A 24,006-nucleotide genomic window follows, 5' to 3' on the forward strand; every position below is an offset into this window, starting at 1 on the left:
TTCACTCAGCCGTTTATTGTACGATGTAGACGTAGAAGTTTACGACTTCGATGTACATACTACGTACGAGACGTAGCATTTGCGACCCACACGTAAAACGTGATCGACTCAAACGTACATCGACATTTTGTGTTTTTTCCGTGTACTTACTTACTTAGGCGGGCACTACAACCTACTATTGGTTTTGGCCTCTTCCAGCAATCTTCTCCAATCGGACCTATTCCGCGCCAACGTTCTCCAGTCGCTCACTCTTAGTACTTTCAGATCAGACTCAATTGCATCTTTCCATCTCGCTCTCGGTCTTACTGGTCTGCGACTTCCATCGGTATTTGTATTTAGCAGTTTCAGTGGTACACGTTCCTCGTTCATTCTTTGTACATGACCGAGCCATCTTAATCGATTGATTTTGATGAATTTGACTATATCGGGCTGGTTGTATCTTCTTCTACAGTTGCCGTTCACATTGACACACCCAAAAATTGATCGAAGAATTCTCCTTTCAAAAACCAAAAGTGTCTGTTCGTCACTTTGTGTCATGCACCAAGCTTCCGATCCATATGCTACAACTGGTCGAATCAGCGATCTGTACAATTCGCACTTAAGGTTGCGGTTGAGTGTCTTTGACCGGATGAGTTTTCGAAGACTGTAGTAACTCCTGTTACCAAGCGTTACCCTTCTACGTATCTCCTCTCCGATGCTATTATCACTATTGACCAGAGACCCAAGGTAAATAAAGCTGTCGACAGTCTCGAAGTGTTTTCCATTCACCTCCAGCGTATGGTCCGTTGGTCTGCCATCAGACAATGAAGTTGTCATGTACTTGGTTTTTCTCTCACTGACCTTGAGACCGAACTCAGCACCACTATCTTCAATTTTCGCGAAATTCTCTTTAACGATGTCAATGTTCCGTCCAATTAAGTCTAGGTCATCAGCATATCCTAACAACTGACTCAACTTTCTGAAGATTGTACCGCTGGTTTCCACGTCGCTCAATTTAAACACCTTCTCAAGAACAATGTTGAAGAATAGAGCTGCCAGTCCATCGCCTTGTCTAAGTCCTTCCTAGGCTTCAAAGGTATCAGATAGATTGTACCGATTTCTGACCTTGGCTCTGACAGGTGACAGAGTCATTCTAGCCAAATGAATAAGTTTTTTGGGGTAACCAAGTTCCACCATCGCATTCCATAGTTTCCTCCGAAAAACCCTGTCATATGCCGTTTCAAAATCAACAAACAAATGGTGTAGAGCAACATTGAACTCTCTGCATTTCTCCATGATCTGCCTGATGCTAAACAACTGGTCTGTTGTTGAGCGACCGTTACGGAATCCAACCTGATATTCACCAGTCCATACGAAAGTTGACTAACACAATGAAATTCACGTAAAACTGCCGTGCAATGGTTAACTTTCGCATGGGACACACAATAAAGAATTTTTCTACATGGTAATAGCTTAGCTTAGGCATAGACACTGTCCAGGTAGTAAAACGATTTGCATATGAACTAAACTTCTTTACGTACATAATAAGACGTCTGTGCTATTGATGACGACCTGCCTGTAGACCAATGAATCGAGAGTTCTTCACAAAGTTCGAGGAAGTTTTAATGAAAGGAATGAACTAGGAAGTATGCGACTAGTGGGACGAAATAGTGTCTCTACAGGGTGTATCTTAGGGAAACATGTTGTGATTTGTAGAAGAATTTCGTTTTTAAAGAGATTATTCGGGAAGTTTACGTCTACGAAAATCTTGTTTTTCTTTAAGACTTTTTGACCTTTGAATAACGGAATGTAGTTACCTTGAAGGTGGCTCCATGGTACTTATTTCTTTTAGGTATTATTGTTTCCTGTGTGAAGCTCTGATGGGCCATCAGTGATGGTCCAACGTCGAACGAAACATCACATTGATTCTTCGCAAGCAGGAGACGGACTGTTTGAATGCCATGTTGCAGATTTTCATGTTTTATCTGACGAATGCCAAAGTTAGAACAATATGGCGTATTTATCGGTCTGTTTGTTAAATAATTAAAATTCAAGCTCAAGGTCACAAGCAAAAAAACTAGAAGATGAAATCACATTTTGAAGAAAAAAAAACTGAAAAAACCCTGCGATGTACAACCGTTCATATAAAATGTAGACGAATACTTTACATGAGAACATAACATGAAAAAAAGCCATCAACACTCGTTAATCACTTAACATTTACAAAACTATTTCTCAAATCTGTCCCTATTGTGAAGCTAGTGATTTGTATTAATCTAGTGAAAATATGAAGTTTACTACAACTGTAGGGTCGACGTAACGAAACTGTTGTTTCTCAAAGAGTAATAATTGATGCAAAAGGTTGTCTATGTTGCTCTTGTCATTTAAGGGAATCGGAATGCGATTGGGGTCTTACCCGAGGGGTAATCACTGATTTACTAGCTCAGTAAATCACAGTAAATCACAGTAAATCAAGTAAATCAGAAATGAAGTTTCTACTAAATTTGAATCTATTTACTTCAATTTGTATTAGTTCATGAAATTTATCCTATATGTTTATGGCCACGATACTTCGAAATGTAATCCAGTGACAATTAAAAATTTTTCAAAAATTTTTCAAAATTTTTTGTGATTTACCGTGATTTACTTGATTTACTGATTTACTAGTGATTACCCCCTTGGTCTTACCATTAAATAAATTTATTGAAACAAAATTCGAAATTTGAAACGACAAAATTCCAACCAACTCAATCTAATCCATATGTAAAGGTAGTAGAGTAACTAATCTGTTCTGTAGTTTTGGGTTTTTGTCGTTGATAAAGTAGAATCTAAGCAAAAAAGGAAGACTTAGCATTGTAGTGATGTCCAAGACGTAATTACTTCTTCTTAAATCTCTTAAAAATTCCTCAAGATAATTTTATGAATTTTAGAAATTTCAAGTATTAAATTCCTAAAATTGTTAAAAATTCCTTTTAAAAAAATCCGATATTAAGCACTACAGGTAAACTCGTTTTTGAAAAAAAAAAGAATTTTCACTCGGCTATTGAACAAAAAATTTAACATTTTTTGAGCTTCTTGTTGTCTGTTCGTTCATTGCGTTTTTTTAAGGGATCTACATGATCTACGTCACTTAATGTTGACCGGTTCAAAAAATAAAAAATAAACACGAACACGAACCTACGCGCGACATTTACACACCTACCAATTTTCCAGACTTGATGGAAATTCCATTGTACGTTAATTGACGTTGCTGGGTAAAATTGTCATTAAAAATCGCTTAAATCGAGCAAATACGACAAAAATTCTTTAAGAAATATTTTTCGTTATGCCACTTATGTGGTAGCGTTAAATGGAAGCATGTGGACTATTTGTATTTGATATACGTTTGTTGTTTATATTTAATATTTCAAATCACAATACACACGCTGTACAATACCTCTTTGTAGTCGGGTGTATGGTGTTTTAGCGCGTTTTAGACGGAAATTTTAAACTTATTAGTCAGTGAATTGATGAATCTTTCCACTTTTTAAAAATGTATATTTTGAAGCTACAGTCGGTGAAAAGTGAAAACTGAAGCGATCTCTAGATTCTGTGTGGATTAAAATTGGTTTTGCGTAATGTTAGGGCTGAAAAATCTAGTCCTTCATCAAGAGAATATTTGAAAATTAGAAACTATTGTAAAGGCTACAAATTACGCCACTGTATCATGCAAAGTTCTGCGCTCTCTCCGTTCATTTTAGACCTATTTCAACTTTTGAACAGACAGTTACATATAGAGTTAGATAGGAGCAACAATTTTTCTTTTCGGACAGTTGTACTTCGAATGATAGAAAGGGGTTGATGGGATGTAAAAGGTCTCTAAAAAAAGGTAAGATATAGGTTTCTGTGAGGGATGTCAATTACCTTCGCACAAACAATCATACCTGGAAACGATTTTTTTTAATGAGAATCTGAACGTCAAAATTTTATCAAAACCCAAGATATTCCCCCTTTATGCACTGGACTACATAGAGATAGATCATTTGAATATAATAAATTCTGCCAGTATAAATTCGTTGATGGTCAATACACCATGTTCAAGTTACGTCTGCAGCCTAATGCACGCGCACACACCGATTTTGTTAGAACGTAAATTACATTTTGAAGTCAAAATCGGAGCTACAACTGGTTGATGCTATTAACTAGAATAACTTTTCACGAAAGTTTAAATAAAAGAAAAAAAAATTGAATGTGCTAACTGGTTTTGGTTTCAAGTGGACCGTCGGGTGCTTTTACTGTTAAATACCACCAATAAATTCATATACATTAGATTCACACATAAAAGTTCGTCTCGTTTTTTATTCAGACTCTGTTGAAATGTTTGTTGACCACCTATGTGCGATTTTTTTATGTTTATTTGTAATCGAGAAAGTGAAATGTCGTAAGTTTATAGCCAAATTCATCGGTTTATTCGTTCCGATACAATACGGAAAATAAATAAATTTTTGTTTGATAATCGTAGAAGAAGTTGATTGTTCCATTCCGGATGGATCCGTTGGAGTTTGTGTACAGATCGATGACTGTCCATCGATACGATCGCTTTTGTTGGGCTCAGCCAGACCGCTGCCATCGCATATCGTTCATAAATTAAAAACTCATACTTGCGCCTTCGAGAATGACAAGGTAAACACCAGTTTTCAATTTATTTTTTTAAATTAATTTCTTTAAAAATGTTTACAGTCATGAACACCTAAAAGTGCTGCCGTGTTGGGTTAATCTCTTAATTTTTATTAGTCCACTTTCTTTCAGACATCCATGGGTGTTTCCGATTTTGTTCTGTGGAACAAAGTGGTCTAAACAAATAAGAGATTGATAACGCAGCGGCACGTTTAGGTGTTCATGACTGTATCCCATGAACGATCTTAACAAAAACAAATCATTTTCCATAAATTGGTCGAGCGACTTCATTTACATAAATTTTAACCGAATGATTAAAGAGGAGAATATGCATCGATCGATTGTAGTTAACAATATGTCGACGAAATCGTTTTTGTTTGAACGAAATTCCTACCTACCATTAGGTAAACAGCAGAGTCATTTTGAATCGTTTCGGAAACTGGTTTTTTTCTTTTCTGTAATTATTATTAGATGCGTTTAACATTTCTATGTTGCATTTCAGATGGAAGAGGTTTTAATTGCATTGCTCATTTAAATAAATAATTGTGAGAAATAAATGGGAAAGTTATACTTGACCCAGACAGAAAAGCATAGCTAGACTAGCTCGAACAAAGAGTTAGAAAATAGCTAGCTCGTCTATGACTTCTAGATTTCGGCTTCGAATCGGTGGTTTCGATCCCAGCAAGACCCCGTCGTCACTATAAGATCACTTGCAAAAATCTTTTAGATCTACACTCGTACATTCTGTTTCATCCCAGAAAAGTTAAAAGCTATAAATCACTAGGCAACAATTTGTGTCTATAATTCACATATCAATCATTCGTGCATCTCCCAATATCTTTCGTCTTTCATAATTATTTATTTATTCAAAGCGAAAAAAAAGACTGCTCGCATACGGCGCAGTCAGTAAAAAAACGATCTTTTCAATCAACAAATATTACAATAAATAAAAATCATCCGCTCTATTACTTCCTAAAGTTCCAAGAATACATGCCGCATTGCCTCTTTGTATAGCAATAGAAATCGTCTACATCACCAGTAAAATAGACGGTAATGGAGCAGGGCTTTTTTATGAGTTTAAAAGAGTCAATTCGCCAATTCGTCAGCCAAGTTTTCAATTTCTGAAACAAGCTATCGCCGATATTATTGAGTTATAGCTCATTCGATTCGTCGTTCAATTCTAGCCTGGGGGTATCTGCCATTTTTTCTCAAAAAAATCCGGGCCAACAATCCTACAAAGTTTCAACTTTTTGTGTTACTCCTTCCTCAAGTTATTGCTAAAACATAGCTAACGCCGACCCGTACGAAACACCTATTCGTATCAAAAGCCTTTAATGTGAAACTCTTCATTTCTCTTACTTCATTTTCTTCTCTGCTGAAAAACTATTCTTCCTTTTAAATCACTTACATTATCCACTCTTTGTCTTGTTATCATATACAATTAAATTGCCGGAGGCAATATAGACAGCCCCGTACGAAGTCAAATTTCATAAATTCCTATTTAAACAGCTATATACCGCTATATTTACCTATATTTCACTGTAAATAAACATTTCACAGAGGAATATGCTATTATATAGCTCTATATGCCTGTATATAGCTCAATATAGCTGTATATAGGTATATATAGATGTCCATATATGGAATCCCTGAAACCCCTCACACTTAACACATTATTTCCATGTTAACAGAAACTCTCTAAGTATCATTTTTCCCAAGATATTTCTATTTTACTAAAATCCAATATGGCCGCCGGCAGCCATTTTGTTAGGAGACCGGAAATAGTACCGACGCTTTACATTCGTTAATACCTTTCAAACAAAAAAAAATTCATGAAATTCGGTCAAAATTTACTCGAGATATTGTCAAAATACACCACGTTCACTGTACTTCCGAGTAGCCAGATAAGAGCTCACTCCAAGAGACCTAGCTCACGCTCCGGAGAACATAATTTCATGAACTTTTTTTTCCCTGATTGGTACGGTCAATACCTATCTAATAAAGCTAAAACAGACGACATATGTTCAAATGTGGCCGACCTACAAGCAAAAACTGCTTGCCGCCCTGTGCCTGTTCCACACCAAGGGGTCTAACTCACGAGTCGGTCATCCGATTTCCATAAACTTTTTTTTTGTCGATCGGTATTGTAAATACCTTTTATTTGACGTATCACTTACAAGTTTAACGTTTAAATGTCCGGAGATATCTTCGAAAAACCGTAAAGCACTTATTGGGCCACAGCTCGGGAGGGGTCGATCCAAAATCACTCATCTTCGAACTTAGCCTGTCTTTTGACATTACCAAACGGGAAAAAAAAGAATTTTCAAAATCGGATGCGTTTTACTCAAGTTATCGTGCAGACAGACAGACGGACAGACGGACATTTTTTTTCGCGGATTTGGCATCTCTAGACAACCACAATAGGTTTCCCCTTACTCAGGGAGTCCAATTCGACGTGTTACAACCGTATGCGTAAACCTATAAGACCCCAGTACTTCGTACGGGTCTAAAAAGTGTTCTGACCACCCTCTGACATCACATCACATGTAGACACATTATACCCAAACTGGATTTTTTTGAGAAAAAATGGCAGACACCCCCTCGCTAGAATTGAACGACGAATCGAATGAGCTATAACTCAATATATCGGCGCGAGCTTGTTTTCCAAGTGGCTGAGAAATTGGCGAATTGACTCTTAAACCCTAAAAACTCTGAAAAAAAGCAAAAATTTTCAGAATTAAAATTTAAAAAAGTCTTGCGTACACACTGAATGAATTGTTAGACGTAACCCAAATTTGTCTAGCCCATATTTGAGTCGAGTCATCCGTCGAGTATTACTCGAGCTTTTTCCATATTTCTGAGCTTTCTTTTTTAACCGCCAGACATAAATTAGTTATCTTAACTACCTGACATCCCTTTCTACTACTAAATAATTTCGATAAATCTTCAGGTAACGCCAAAAGTATGTTGCCTGGACGACATTTTCACAACAGAGGGATCAATAACACCTGCACCATTCCAACCAATTACCCCATCACAAGTAACTCCGACTGAAATTCAACCAAGCCCATCGACAAGTGGACCAGGCCTAGATCTTGGCAGTCGATCGGATGTGCCAGACGATGCATCCGATCATCCAAATTTGAATCTGTTACCGCTGACTAATTGCGGAGATATTCTGGAACAAAAACTGTCCAACGGAAACAAAACCGATCTGTTTGAATTTCCATGGATGGCGCTGTTACGGTACGAAAATGGTGGCAATATAGAAAGTCTCTGTGGCGGCTCTTTGATTAGTACGATCGATTTTTGGTTTTAATTGTCTCACTCTTCGAACAATTTATTCGAATTTTAATTTTTTTAGGCGATCGATACGTCCTTACAGCAGCCCATTGCGTAACAAAACTCAAGTCAACAATGAGATTGTAACGAACAAACACTTTTAACACATTTTTCTTTTCATTTTGCAACCGATTTACGGTATACGATATTTAAAGAGTTGCAGTTCGACTGGGAGAGTATGACACAACAACCGACATCGATTGCCAGATCGTCGGCAATGAAAAAATATGCGCACCACCTGTACAAGACATAATCGTCGAGGAAGTGTTCGCTCATCCGATGTATGATCGACCGAGATACTCGAATGATATTGCGGTCATTCGATTGTCTGCACCGGCAAATATGACACCCGGTATAGTACGCACACACATATGCGCCTCTTAATTATTTACTCAAACAAATGTTCGAATACAGAAAGCGTTCGTCCCATTTGCCTACCGACAACGTTTCGAGTACAAAGTACTGTACTGAAAAGAGTATCAATTACCGGATGGGGCACAACCGAGACTCGTAATTTGTCTACTTTTCAACAGTTTTTCGATCCCACTACCAATTTCGCTTTTTATTTGTTAGAACGCCCTGCAACAGTATTACTGCAAGCTCTGATGCCAATAGTTCCCAACGACATTTGCCAGAAGGATTTCTACAAAAGATCGTTGCGACTCACTCCGAATCAGATGTGTGCTGGCGGCGAGACTGGTATCGACAGCTGTAAAGGAGATAGCGGTGGTTGGTGTCATGGAATGTCATGGAAAATGGAATTGATTTTTTTTAAATATTCTCTTTCTCTCGCCCTCTCTGCAATGATTAGGACCATTGATCTATCCGGCTACATTGGATGGCGTGCGAATGGTACAATTCGGCATTGTTTCGGCTGGTGTGTCAGTCTGTAGCAGTACTAACAATTTTCCTGGTATCTACGTCAAAGTTGCGTATTACATGCGATGGATTTTAGACCAAATGAGACCGTAGATTGATTGAACGATTAAATTATTACTTGCCAGATCAGTTATTCTGTTTTTATTCAAAAATCGAAATTGGGGACTAGCGTATCCTGACGTACCATTCGAATGAAACTATAGGTCCACATAAATGGTTAAGTCTGTTATGAATCCTTTCAAGTCCTAATATTAAGAATTATTTCACTAAATTTAAAATTTGGTGGATTTGTTGGGGAAATTTGGTGAAATTATCAATATCAGGGTGGCGATTCTCATGACGTTCGTAAGTTTTCAGCGGTCCCACTAAAATTTTCGTGTCCTACCGCAGCAATGAACGTCAAGGTCAACACAAGGTATGGTCGAATGTCAAACTTTGTATGTAGCGGACGACATAGCGATTTCATATAAACAAACTCACCTCTCATGAGAGGTTTGTATGAACAGACCATAACTGGTTTATACTTTCATTGCTACCGCAGGCCATGTAGGACATTGTTTTGAGGTTTATTAATGAAAATAACAGACATTCCAACTAAGGTTCAAAATAGTTATTTATGCCACTGCAAACTTTAGATGCCTCTGTGGCATAAAATATTGTATTTGACTGAATGCAAAGTACTTTATTATGCTCACGATACAACAAACGGCCTATTTTAAATTTTAAAAATCAACCCTTTAATACAGTACTTTGTACCTCGATTGCATAAATAACTATTTTTCTATTTAAGGTTTCTGCTTTTTCAATTCTTCGATTTTCGTCTTTGTTAGCTGGATTGCAGCTGTTAGAACTGCATGTGCCTTAACTAATTCACTTATTTCCACGGTTTCGTTGGAATTTACACACGACAGAGTTTTCTTTTTTTTCTAATGCGTTCAACATTTTAGTCAAAAATATTTGATTATATGGAATGTCATTGAATGTTCCGAACATGCCAGTATAGCTCCGAGAATAATTCTTCTTCATTCGAAGTACTGGCAAGCAAATTTGATTTAACGTTATTCAAGTGGTGGCAGTTCATAATATGCTCTGATGTTTGATCATCAACGTTACAGAAAGTACATTTCGGCGATGTTACAACTCCAATGCGAGCCAAATGTTTATATAACAAATCATGTCCTGTCAGTCTTCTGAAATTTGCAACGTAGATCTTCCGGCTGTTCGATATTACCGACTGTTGATTTATACTCGACCAAGATTTTGTTTCGGATATATTGTGTTGATGATATTTGATCGCTTCCGCCACATTCATTTCGATACTTTTTTTTGCGTCAGAAAATTTTTTAATGTTTCTACGCTTCCCTTTTCCCGATGTGAATCGTCGGCATTTGGTTGGATAATTCAAGTCGTACGACTCGTAAGTTGATTTAATTTTATGAATGATTGAAGGTTTCGATTTAAGCCGTTGTTCCACTGCATGGAAAGTGTTCCATAAACTATTCGGTGTTCGTTGTATACGTTCGAACATTTTCATGGCTGCTTCCTCGCAAGCGAATCGGATTGGTTTAATACCCGAAAACATTTCCATGGCGGTAATGGGCGTTGATTTGACTCCTCCAGTTATCATTCTTAAAGCTTTGTTCTGAACGATTTCAAGTTTTTTCAACATTGACGGACTGGCACATATCAGAAGTTCGTGACCGAATGTAAGAACTGGTAGGATGTATGCTCTGTATGTCAAGGTCAGCGTGTCTTTCGAGGCTCCCCATTTTGTGCCAGAAAGTGTTTTCAAAATTTTCATTCTGTTTTCAGCCTTTTCAACCACTGATTCTACATGAAATTTGAATGTAAGACGCTGATCTAGTTCAATCCCGAGATAACGTTGTCTTTGGGTTTCTCGGACTGTTGTTCCATTATAAAATAATTCTAGTTTTTGTGAACTATTTGCCATTGAAAACAATTGATAAAACGTTTTCTCCACGTTCACTTCCATTTCGTTTGTCTGTACCCAATCCTTCAACTCGTCCAAAGCGCAGTTCATTATTGATTCAATGGTTGTCATATCATCGCCAGAGACGACAATTGCCAGATCGTCAGCAAACATTACTATTTCGACTCCAGTTATTGAACGTAGATTCTGACACAGATCGTTCACCATACAGTTGAACAATGTTGTACTCGACACTGCTCCTTGTGGTAGGCCCCTTCTGACTTGTTTGAACGAAGACGTCTTATCATGACAGCGAACGGCAATAAATCTTTGGCATAAGAAGTTATGAATGGAATGAACTATGTAATCTGGCGTGTTCATTTGTGATAGTTTCGTTAATAAGATATCACGTGATACTAAATCATAGGCCGCTTTGAAGTCAATGAATGCGACTACGGTGGTTAATTTGTCGTTGAAATTGTTTTGAATTAATTGACAAAGGAAACCCACTTGATCCAATGATGATTTTCTCGGTTGAAACGCACCTTGAGCTGGATTTATCGTTTTTTGTTGTTTCAGGTGGTTCTGCAGTCTGTTCATTAACATCTTTTCATAGATTTTACACAAAATTGATGTTAGTGCAACTGGTCTATAACTCTTCAGTTCATTCGCTGGTTTGTCTTTCTTGAGAATTGGGACAACTAACGCCTTTCTCCAGATTGCTGGTATGCCTTTGTGGAGGACCAAGTTTAAGAACGCTAGAAGTACCAGGGCGGCTCGCAGATTCAAGTTGATGATGAATTCAAGCAATATACAATCGTGTCCTGGCGCCTTATCTGATTTCATTGACTCTGTTGCATCGACGAACTCATTAAATGAAAAAGGTTCTGGAATTACGCCATTTTTTACTCGTTGAGTTTTGCCTGCTCCGCGTGTGGAAATTTTGTTTTCTTCCCGGTATCCAAGTCAAATTTCCCGGTATCTAAAATCGTAAATTTGATTTTTCGCCACATATTTTTCCCGATCTTTTCGATTTCCCGGTATCTAAAGAATTTTTCTGAAAACTTCCCGGTATCCAGGATACCGCGGATAGCCTGAATTTCCACACGCGGCCTGCTCCCGATGACACCTTGGCGTAGTGTTTGCAAAATGCTTTCGCCTTCATTGAATTTGATGTCAATAGTTTGTCATTGTGTAAGATGGCTTCATTTGATTTCATGCTGAGATCGTCGTTGAATGACGACACTTTTCTGTGGGTTGTTAGTCCGTCTTTACGGTAATCTAATGAATTCAGAAAATCATCGAATCTTGATTTTTTGCTCGAGATTAGTTCTTGTTTGAGTTTTTCCGCACAATGTTGGAGTGAGCGGTATTTTTCGATCGACCAGTTGCTTTCCAGATCGACAGAGTAAAGTAATCCATGCAGTAGTGCTTGATTTGACTAGGGACCTGAATAAGCTAGTAGTCTTTTTTTATGCGAGTAAAACTTTTTAATTTATGTTAGTGTTCATTTGAGTTCGATTTTATACAGTGTATTAGGTTCCTTATTTGACGTTTCAAAAATGAACCGCTCCAGCCTGGTCTATTTTACTCTGCCTTGAATTTACAGCTTTGCTCAAACATTTGTTACTGTCGATCAACAACTTTACCGCCACATTTAACGTTGCCAAATCCTGACCAATGGATCTATCGATTTCCCTTATCTTGGCTTCACCTCTTTCGTCCTGCTGCTTTTTATCCTACCACTTTTCAGCTTAGAATTTTTGAATATCTAAATAAACCTGATAGTTTGTGACAAAATGACAGCAGATGATCAGCTATGGGAATATTTATAACACCCTTATATGCATTAATACCATCATTGACTGGCTGTTGTTCCTTGTATCGACTCTTTATTTTGCAGAAGGTTTGTGCTGAATACAGCATTTGCGTGGCTCAAACAAAACAACGCTTTTGCCAGTCGCGAAATAACTGGATATTTATAATGTCCAAGAATATTCTTTTATCTCTGATAATCTAAGCCAGTAATCATATGATGTTAGGTCGAAAATTATTTTAATTTACTTTTAGAGCTCAAAATCCGCTTGATTGTTACTTAATTAAAGTTCCTGAAGTGCCCTACGTAGGACACTAGAACAAGTAGGACAAATTTCGAAAAAGAAGAACAAAGTAGGACACTGTGGGAGCGCTGAGTTTTCGAATTAGTAACTTGCCATTTCTTAAGGTATTTTACGGCCCTGGGTGACGATTCTCGTTTTTCGTAACTTCAAATATTCGTAACTTGACAGTTCTTCTTCTTCTTCTTTTTCAGCCTGTTTCTGTCCACTGCTGGATGTAGGCCTCTCCAACTTCTTTCCATTTCGTACGATCCATTGCCATTTGCTGCCAGTTTGTACCTGCAATATTCTTAATTCCGTTTGTCCATCTCTCTGGTGGTCTACCTATAGCTCGCCTTTTATATGGTCGCCAGTTCATGATCTTTTTGGTCCAACGTTCGTCTGTCCTTCTTGCAATATGTCCCGCCCAGCTCCATTTCAGAGATGCTATTCTTTCCATGACATCAACGACCCTGGTTTGTTGTCGAATCCATTGATTCGTCATTCTGTCTCTGAGTGTTATTCCGAGCATACTCCGTTCCATGGCTCTTTGTGTCACTCTCAATTTATCTTCGGATGCTTTTGTTAAAGTTAACGTTTCCGCTCCATAAGTGAGCACCGGAAGGACACAAGTGTCGAAAACTTTGCGTTTCAGACTATTATTCATTTTGCTTTTGAAAATTAGTCTGAGTTTTCCGAACGCTGCCCATGCAAGACCAATCTTACGTCTTATTTCTGCAGTTTGGTTGTCCAGACCTAACTTCAGTTTATGTCCTAGATATACATAGCTGTCGACTCGTTCAATGACAGTGTCACCAATTTTGATTTCTCTATCGTCCCCGATGTTGGTCATGACTTTTGTTTTCGATAAGTTCATCTTGAGGCCAACTTTGCTCGCCTCTTCACTTAACTGTTGTAGCATAAGCTGAGCCTGACCTAGATTCGCTGCTATCGGTACAATGTCATCAGCGAAGCGGAGATTGCTCAGGTACTCTCCATTTATCTTTATTCCCATTTTACTCCAGTTTAACTTCCTAAAAATACTCTGCAGAATCGCCGTGAATAATTTCGGTGAAATGGTGTCACCCTGCCTTACACCTCGGCCAATTCTGAATTTCTCCGTGCTCTTATGAAGTTTTATACATGAAGTTGCATTTTTGTACACATATCGAATTGTGTTGGAGTACCTTGAGTCTACTCTACATTCGTCTAATGCGTCCGATATCGACCATGTTTCCACTGAATCGAAAGCTTTTTCGAAGTCTATGAATAGCAAGACTATGTCGATGTTGTATTCACGACTGAAACCAGATCTGAAAGCAGCTTGTTCAACAGGTTGGTAAAAGTCGAACTTGTTAGTGTTCCTCTTCGTAATGATTTTCATAAACAACTTGTAGAGTGTTGACAATAGGCTTATGGGTCGGTAATTTTCCAGCTTTGTTATGTCTCCTTTTTTATGCAGCAATGTAATTACCGCATTTTCCCAGGCTTCTGGTACTTCTTCCCATTGGAGACATTGATTAAACAAAGCCGTGATTGCCTTTAATAATGAGTCTCCACCTAGTTTAATGGCTTCCACTGGAACACCATCTTCTCCGGGAGACTTTTTGTTTTTCATCTCGGCTACTGCAGCTTTGACTTCATCAACAGTTATGTCGGGCATATCCTCCGATCCCACGTTTCTTATTATTGGTCTATCTTCGGTTTCTTCCGTTGGGCTCTGTCTTGCTGAAGAAAACAAATTCTCATAAAATTCTGTTGCAATGTTTAATATCGCATTTCGATCCGTTTGGATCGTTCCTGTTTTGTCTCGTAATTTGAAGATTTCTTTTTTGGCGTTTGTCATTTTTCTCCGTAGGACTTTCATATTGCAGTTAGCTTCAATTATGTTTTGAGCCAATTGGACATTATATTTTCTTTCATCTGATCTCCTTGCTCCTTGACAGTTGCGTATATAAAATCCCATAAGAACTGTCAAGTTACGTTTTCTTAAAGTTACGCTCTTGGCACCTATTCTAGTGAATTTAAGAATTCGTAACTTGACAGTTGTTATCTTAAAAGGTTCGAATCGTATGGACCACTTTTAGCATTAAGGTGACAACATTTGCCTTAGGCGCCAATTCTTATGAATTTGAGAATTCGCAACTTTACAGTTGTATGTATAAAATGCTGTAAGAAATGTCAAGCTATGAATTCTTAATGTTACGAATGTATGAGAATTGAGGTCCAGAGCATAGTCTTTGATCTCACTGCAATAAAGTCTACTCGTGCGTTTTTTTTAAGTCAAATTGTCAAATTACAACAACATGACTGTGGCTGATGACAGTCACTCACTGACAGTCCTGAAATTGTATACATAAAAAATGGTTTGTTTACATGACCGCTGCTGATGGTGCTCCTCTATGGATTTAAAGAACCCCGTTCCGGACAGAAAAATTCTCTGCCGTCTTTGTGCCAGAGAAAATGAAAAATATTTCGAAATATTCAGTGAACAGGGAGTTGCGCTGAAAATACCTGCCGTTGTATCGACACATTTCCGCCTCGAGGTATTTTAAGGCATCGAAAATCTTAAGACAAACGACCAAAAAAAAAGTTTTATTAATCGAACCTGCTTTTGTCCAGCTAAGGAAGGACGATGAACATGGACACATTTGTAGTACGTGTTGGTGGCGGATCGAAGATTTTCATGTCTTTTATCTGCGGATACAGGAAGCTCAACGGTATTTTGAACCGGCTGACGACTGGAAAGTCAAAACGGAACCAATGGACTTCGAATGTACAAAATACAATACAGAAGAGAGTGTAGACAGTTGCCCGAACATCGATGGAAAAGAAACCGACGATACCAACGATTGTGTTCATTCACAAGACGAATCGAGTGAGTGGTTCGATATTCCATTGCTCTCAAGGAATTTTAAGATTTTTCTCTGCTGAAGATGCTGCCGTTCAACTCGATTCAGATGTCCAGAAACCAAACGAATCCACAATAAACCTTAGGCTAAGAGATATAAAGCTTCAAGTGGACGAGAAATCTGGTGATGCACATCCATCGGCGAAGAAAAATCGTGGCATACGAAAACGGGACCATCCGTCGGTACTAGCTGGTGATGATTTGATTCGAAACTGGTGTCAGATGCAGTGCACTAAATGTACGGAATCGTTTGCAAGTTTCACGTTCAAAGACGTCAAAAATCACTACCACAAGGAGCACGACATGAACGGGTTTCTCGTATGCTGTCGTAAGAAATTTTTTCGACGAATCAGAGCCTTGGAACACATTGCCAGGCATATAAATCCCCGTGAATTCAGGTAAATTCTGAAATGTTTTGTCTTAACAATTTTATCGGCCTGAACATGTAAATGGTGTCACAGCTGTGAAAAGTGCAATAAGATTTTTTCCGACAAACCGGCACTACTCAACCATCTCGATAGTCATGTATCGTTGGATAAACGAGAGTACAAGTGCGATATGTGCGAGGACAGTTTTGTGAGAAAATATCAACTGTCTCAACATAAGAAGGCTCGGCATTTACCCGAAGCGAAAACGTTCGTCTGTGACGAATGTTCAAAAGCGTAAGTGATTGTTTGGTCAACTGAGTCCACCGTACATACAATCTGCTAAATGCAGTTTCATTCCTCCGAAGGTTCAAATCAAAATCCATTCTCCATGCACACACCCGCAACGTTCACAATAACAGAAACGTCCTAATGTGTGATGTCTGCGCAAAAACGTTTAAAAGTAAGCAGTGCCTACAACAACACTTTTCGAAGCATAAAAGCGACGCGGGCGAAGAGACAACCAAACTTCAGTGTACAATCTGTTCAGCATGGTAATTTGATTTGAAGTCTGCCCACATCCGATTCTCATACAAAACGTTCAACGTTTCAGGCTGAAACACCCGAATAGTTTACGCGGTCATATGGCACGGCATTTGGATGCAGAAACGGAGCACCTATGCAAGGAGTGCGGAAAGAATTATCCCACTCGTGGTGCGTTACGAAGCCATCGGACATATGTTCACAACAATACAAAACTATTCCCCTGCACGATATGCCCGAAAACTTTTAAACGGTCCGTGACACTGAAAGAACACATAGCTGGTGCTCACACAGGAGAAGTGTTGTATCAATGTCCGTTTTGCACGAAAACGTTTAACTCGAGTGCAAATTTCTACGCGCACAAGAAGCGAAAACATCGGAAAAACGGAGAGACTGCGGCGTAGACGAATTGTTACGACTCAGAGATTGTTCTATCTCCGGACCGATGGATTTTATTTCGAGAAATAAAGAAAGTGTTCAGAAACGAACGACGTTTTTATGAAGACAAGGCTTCAGGGGACGATGATCACTTAGCCCCAGACAGGACAAAAATTTTCCTTGAAGACATACGAAGTACTGGCAGACTGAACTTTCAATATCATTTTTGTGAACGATTGAATTTGCAGAAGTTTTGGGCTTCAAACTCAATGAATAATGAAGGAGAGTCGAAATTGTTGGGCCCATTGTTACCTGAGCTGAAAAAAGTATTGAAAGCAGCTCTAGCAGAGCTTTCCACGGTACAAATCTAGAAACGTTGAACAATTCAAAACACATCTATTCAGCTTAAGGTGTTTTTGTTACATGCTTTTCAACACGTTACTAACTAACGAACGAAACTAAAATCAATTTCCCGTTCACTTCGTCGTTTCGTCCCATTCGATGTCATCCGTTTCCAGTTTTCTGAGGAAATCTTGCAGTGATTCAAACACATGATTCTCATTAATTTTGTCTTTATGCAACATCCAACCGGTCTGGCCATTTGTTATCAGTGCACCGCTCCAGTCGGCCTCTTTCGCCGCGACATAATCCAATGTTGGTGTATTGCCAATGTGTAACGACTGTTCGGAAAATGCATTAAAGTTGGTCATTTTGAGCGCAAGATCGAAAATGCTGGGATCCGGTTTCGCTGCGCCCGCTTCGTATGATCCGACCACAAAATCGAACTGCGGTAATTTCATATTTTCCACCAAATACCGTAGCCGAGGATCAAAGTTCGACACAATGCCCACGATTTTGTCGATATCTTTGATTTTCTCTATCAATTCGATTGCTCCGTCTTGTACTTCGTAGCACTCATCGGTCTCGAATTTATCGATCAGTTCGCTTGTTAGGTGGTACAGTTCATCCGGATTCAATTCTGTGCCGGCTGATTTGAAAATGTTAAAAATCAACTTTTCCCACCAAGTGTCCCAGCCCATGACATTCCGACCGAAATTCGGATAGTCTCGGTCCATTTGCTTAAAATTACTCGAAAACTGTGCGGCCAATTTCTGCGGATCGACACTCGGCAGTCCTAAAGCTGTGGCTGTTTCTGCATATACAATGCCTGGTGGCCGCTTGAATTTCACCAATGTGTCGGACAGATCAAACGTAATTAGTTTGAACTTTTGAAGATTTTTTACGAGTTTGCTCATTGTTACATTCAATTTAATTAACTGACTTGCATGGGATGCGAGTTATTTACCACCAAAAATATTATCGTAACATTCAATGTTTATCACTCACAACAATGTGTACATACGGTACATACTCACACTCATATTCAACCAGCCATCAGCTGTTGACATCATGCATTTTAAACAGAGATATGATAACATGCTATATTTTAGCATCTCTTTGATTTTAAAGGAAAAACATTTTAGGTCGATTTGTTGTAGAGAATGGAGGAATTGACTCTTTCGTACATATGAACTGAAAATTCGGATGGACAGAAAATGAATATTTGACCCCAGAACCCAAAACCACTTTCAAAACGAACCGTCAGAACAGTCGGAGCGTTTGCTGCGACTGAGCCCCGTACAAACCCGTACATCTATTGCGTACGTGACCCTAGTTCGTCCGTCGCCCTACTCTTACCGTAAGCCTTCTGCGCCCGTAAACGTCGGTAAAGTAAAATTCTTATGAAATGTGTACGTCTTAAAAATTGCGCATAGCGCAATTACGAAGCCCCGTACGACGTTCCTTTCAAATGTAACACAAATTTCGAATTGACCTAAAATTAAGTAAGTATCATTTTCACCGATTTATATTGATTTTACAAAAATCCTAAATGGCGGCCGACGGCCATTTTGTTAGGAGGTGGATAGTAGTACGGCTGCTTTACATTCGTTAGTACCTTTCAAACAAAAAAAAATTGAAATTCGGTCAAAGTTTACTCGAGATATTAACAAAAAACACCACCTTCACTGTACGGCCGAGTAGCCACATATAAGCTCACTCCAAGAGACCTAGCTCACGCTCCGGTGAATCGAATTTCATGAATTTTTTTCCCCTTATTGGTACGGTCAATACCTATCTATTGAAGCAAAATCCATCTAAATACGTTCAAATTTGGCCAACCTACAAGTAAAAACGGCTTGCCGCCCTGTACCTAGTTCACACCAAGGGGTCTAACTCACGAGTCGGTCATCCAATTTTCTTAAACTTTTTTTTTTGTCGATCGGTATTGTAAATACCTTTCATTTGACGTATCACTTACAAGTGTAGTGCTTAAATGTCTGGAGATTAGGGTGGAGCGGGAAAAAATTTCGATTTTTTATCCAATTTCGACATCGTGATCCAGAACTCCCACTGATCATTTTTCCGAAAAAAGATTTTTTTTAATTTTATGATTTAGGGGTGCCGCCGATGGTATTTTTGAGTAGAGTGTAAGGGATTTTTCAAACATTTATAGCGTAGAAACCTTTTCCGATGGGTTCAATGATCTTGGTCATAAAATGTCTAGAAAAGTCCAAAATTTATTTAAATATAACATTAAATTTGAAAACAATCAATTTTGTGGACTTACGGCACTTCAAAGTTAAAGCTCTGTTCCCAACGAAAAATTCATCAATTTTGAAGTGAAATCTCGGTATGAAGTTGCATTATGACATAAATCAAATTAAGCGTTATTTAACTTGTAATTTAATGAGGAATTCAAAACAAAAGAAATATTTGAAAAAAATTACAAATTGTAGATGTTATTGACAAAGAGTGACGTTCATGCAAAACGTTCAAGAACATCTACAATTTGTAATTTTTTTCAAATATTTCTTTTGTTTTGAATTCCTCATTAAATTACAAGTTAAATAACGCTTAATTTGATTTATGTCATAATGCAACTTCATACCGAGATTTCACTTCAAAATTGATGAATTTTTCGTTGGGAACAGAGCTTTAACTTTGAAGTGCCGTAAGTCCACAAAATTGATTGTTTTCAAATTTAATGTTATACTTAAATAAATTTTGGACTTTTCTAGACATTTTATGACCAAGATCATTGAACCCATCGGAAAAGGTTTCTACGCTATAAATGTTTGAAAAATCCCTTACACTCTACTCAAAAATACCATCGGCGGCACCCCTAAATCATAAAATTAAAAAATTCTTTTTTCGGAAAAATGATCAGTGGGAGTTACTGATTCTGGATCACGATGTCGAAATTGGATAAAAAATCGAAATTTTTTTCCCGCTCCACCCTACTGGAGATATCGTCGAAAAACAGTTAGGCACCTATTGGGCCCCAGCTCCGGAAGGGTCGACCCAAAATCGCCCATCTTTGAACTTAGCCTCACTATTTTGACTATCTTTCAGGGAAAAAAAAATTTTTGAAATCGGATTTGATTTACTCAAGATATCGACGTGACAGACGGACGGACGGACGGACAAAATTTTTATTGCGGATTCGTTATCTATGAACATAGGCAAACACTTTGCCCATACCGTCTGCTTCGAATTCCATCAATTACACACGGCATCGTAATCCTATAAGCCCCCTCGTACTTCGTACGGGGCTAAAAATTCTTCGAAGCTTGTGTGGCTGGTGAAAAGTGATCAAAAACCGAAAACTTGCACTCTTCTTACAAAAATTTCTCCAGTTACACGAGCCGTACATGGTCGTGTGGGTTGTCATTAGAAAGGTAATTGCATGTACTTTCAGGGCAAATAGGTTCTTATTGGGCTTCTTATTGAAAGCGTCTACGACGAATTATGAGAAGTTGAAATGATTAAGTGCATATATTGAATCGCAGATGCAACCAGACTTCCGTAAGCTATACTTTCACTGAAAGTACATGCAATTACCATTCTAATGACACCCCACACGACCATGTACGTGTCGGGTACCTCTACAAATTTCAGTAAGAACAGTGTAAGTCTTCATGTGAAAATTTCAACTGTACATATCTCAGTGTGGATGAATTTTAAACCCAATAAGAACCTATTTGCCCCGGAAGTACATGTAATTGCCTTTCTAATGACACCTCACACGACCCTGTACGGCTTGTGTAACTGGAGAAATTTTTGTAAGAAAAGTGCAAGTTTTCGGTTTTTGATCACCTCACGCTAGCCACACAAGCTTCGAAGAATTTTTTTGAAAGTGGTTTTGGCTTCTAGGGTCTAATACCTTTCTAGGCACATATAAAAAAGTCCAATGGAAAATGCCTTCCGATTTCCCAAGATCAATTGGAAATTAAACAGATTGACACCAATCATATGTTTTTAGCTGAGATACGAATCAAACAAAATTCAATTTTGTGTATGCAGCCGTTGTTATTTGTTCAGAAAGTTTTTAGAAATCAAGTCTAAATCATAGGCAAGCGTTTTGTCCGTTATCAGTGCAGAAACCTTTTGTTCAATTTCTTTTCATGTCTTGCCCTTTTAGCAACGGAAAATGGAAAACGTCATGCCAAGTCTTAAAGTATGGTTTTCACTCAACAAGTACTCCGTGAGAGAGCGAGCTGTCAAGTAAACAAAGCAAAAATCGAAAAAAAAAATCAATTTTGCCTCTCACACGGAGGACCTTTTGGTAAGTGGAATTCAAGCATTACGACAGCCATAATTTGAGGTAAAAACTTTGCACGAGACGGTTTCAAGTTTGATTTTTGATAACCAGGCGTTGAGAGCCAAATGGAATAATTTACTGTCCGTCTAATGGAGGACACCCTGCCAGTTTCGTAAAATTTATAGATTCCGAAATGTGTAAGAAAACTTCTATAACGCAGTAAAAACGACGCGTATAAAAGGCACGATAATTCTCTTATCTACAATAAGCACTTACTATCAGCTACACGCTCGGCTTCTTTGTATTTCGAAATAGTATTTTGTTCACCAAAGGAAGAAAATAGGAAATTCCACCAAGAGCAAAAGTTTGTGGCCAGAGCGAAGCGAGTTCATTTTAAAACGTTGTTAGGCGTTTCGTAATGAACAGTTCATTGTCAAATGCTTATCAGAGACCATTTTGAAACGTTATAGGTGTTTTGAAATGAACAGAGCCTAAAAGAACGTTATTTCGCAATCTACACTAACAAGAAAATATGTAAAATTCCAATGTTTATAGGCGTTAGTGCTCTCTCACAAACTTTAATGCAGAATATTTACAATACAAGAAACAAGGTAATTTTTTCAACGAATACTGTCCAATTGATGTTACTCGATCCACATGCGGTATACACGTTTCAATACATGGAAAATTTTAAGCTTTTTATGTGTCGCGAAGCTCCACATTTTTAGATGTAGTTCGGAAAACACGATCGCATTATTTTTCGGTGGTTCTGCAATATTTCTATTCTCGTCACTCCTGATAACCATCTTACATTGAATGTCTCGCATACATAAATGTCGGAACATTGATAAGGCATACGTGGATGGAATAAGAGAATCGATTGTAATTGTAACTTCTTATTTTTCCTGGCCTGTAGTGTAGCATTTTTGGTTTAACTGCGTCAAAACCTTGTCTTACTTGAGAATCAAGGCAATGTCAGTTCCACCCAAGTCACCAACTGCTCCAGTATTACCATTCCAGATTCTTATTTTGTTTGGTTTGGGCCAGGCGCGCCGACTTATGTTTCCGATGTTGGGTGCATTCAAAATGATTTTTTTTTAGTTATCTACCGCTATAAATTTGAAGTTGATCTGAAAATACACTTTAGGGCTCACTTTCAGGGAAAGTCGACAAAGTATAGACAAAAAATTGTCAAATTTTTTCCACTTGTTAAGAATACCATAGCAATGTAAATGTCAAGCGCCGCAGGCGAAATTTTTTCACTGCTGTTTTCGATTTACAAAAATACGAGAGATCTTAACTATTCCTGTCGAGTATAGCCCAGAATTATTATTCGAATGGGAATCAGACTACGGAAGACCATGGAGAATCATATTTTTCATGTCTTAAAAAAATAAGAACTTGTAATGTCCTTGAGAAGTCAGCACCCACAGATGCACTTGAAACCATACTAAACCTACCGCCTCTACATATCCTCATTCAATCTGAAGCCATTAATGTTCTGGATAGACTAGCTAAAACCCAGGGCTACCAACATAGATTATCCGACTATACCAGGATATGGTTTAAAGCGATAGAGAACGAAATATCACTAGAGTGGCCTTCAGACAGAGTAACGAAAACCTTCAAATTTGACAGGAGATTTGAGGTGATCACACCGCACAGAGATGACTGGCTAAACGGCGATTTACCCCCGAGAAACGGCATCAAAATCTACACGGACGGATCAGTAATGGACAATTCAGCTGGTGCGGGTATACACTGCACTGAGACTAATACTGACATATCTCTACCATTAGGTAAATACAGCACAATATATTTAGCTGAAATAAGAGCTATAATAGAGGCATGCCACATCATTACTGATAAAGAAATCTCTGGCAATATAATCTACATAATCTCCGACAGCGACTCAGCGCTTAAAACTCTTTCTGCGGTGGAGTTTCAATCTGCTTTATCTATAGAATGTTGGGAGAAAATTAACAATATTGCGAATACGAATATAGTAAAACTAATTTGGGTACCAGCACACTCTGGAATCTCAGGTAATGAAAAAGCTGATGAGCTGGCAAAAATAGCGACATCAATCATTCCGTTAAGTCCAGAACCGATACTGTGTATCGCACCTTCTCACATTAAAACAAAAACTAAAGAACGTACAACTAAAGAGTTCATCAAACACTGGGACTCAGTTCCAGCTTGCAGGCAGGCCAAGCTCTGTTTGAGAATAAGCGATAAAAACTCAAAATATCTAATCAATGTAAGTAGAACAAGACTAAAAACATATACAGGAACTGTGACAGGACATTTCGGCTTTAATAAAC

General features: G+C 38.3%; 3 protein-coding genes and 1 long non-coding RNA gene across 4 annotated transcripts; 3 read left to right on the top strand and 1 right to left on the bottom strand.

The window, feature by feature from the left end:
• The first annotated feature begins 725 nt into the window (after window positions 1-725).
• Window positions 726-19,412, top strand: LOC119069612. The gene is made up of 4 exons (XR_005086360.1): window positions 726-918; window positions 965-967; window positions 14,160-14,164; window positions 19,403-19,412. It is a non-coding gene; the product is annotated as an uncharacterized LOC119069612 (long non-coding RNA).
• Window positions 4,023-8,985, top strand: LOC119069608 (serine protease grass-like). The gene is made up of 8 exons (XM_037173699.1): window positions 4,023-4,399; window positions 4,481-4,641; window positions 7,586-7,931; window positions 8,000-8,060; window positions 8,133-8,329; window positions 8,392-8,487; window positions 8,551-8,706; window positions 8,789-8,985. The coding sequence occupies exons 1-8, from the start codon at window positions 4,336-4,338 to the stop codon at window positions 8,947-8,949; spliced, it is 1,242 nt and encodes a 413-aa protein (XP_037029594.1). The 5' UTR covers window positions 4,023-4,335; the 3' UTR covers window positions 8,950-8,985.
• Window positions 15,172-17,170, top strand: LOC119069606 (gastrula zinc finger protein XlCGF26.1-like). Its single transcript, XM_037173698.1, has 6 exons — window positions 15,172-15,428; window positions 15,505-15,760; window positions 15,819-16,191; window positions 16,255-16,455; window positions 16,527-16,712; window positions 16,772-17,170. The coding sequence occupies exons 1-6, from the start codon at window positions 15,285-15,287 to the stop codon at window positions 17,103-17,105; spliced, it is 1,494 nt and encodes a 497-aa protein (XP_037029593.1). The 5' UTR covers window positions 15,172-15,284; the 3' UTR covers window positions 17,106-17,170.
• LOC119069610 (rhythmically expressed gene 2 protein-like) lies at window positions 17,456-18,460 on the bottom strand. The gene has a single exon (XM_037173703.1). It carries the CDS (start codon window positions 18,333-18,335, stop codon window positions 17,556-17,558), a length of 780 nt encoding a protein of 259 aa, XP_037029598.1. The 5' UTR covers window positions 18,336-18,460; the 3' UTR covers window positions 17,456-17,555.
• Window positions 19,413-24,006: the final 4,594 nt, after the last annotated feature.

This window comes from Bradysia coprophila (assembly GCF_014529535.1).
Source record: "Bradysia coprophila strain Holo2 chromosome X unlocalized genomic scaffold, BU_Bcop_v1 contig_38, whole genome shotgun sequence".
In the NCBI taxonomy this organism is placed as follows: domain Eukaryota; kingdom Metazoa; phylum Arthropoda; class Insecta; order Diptera; family Sciaridae; genus Bradysia; species Bradysia coprophila.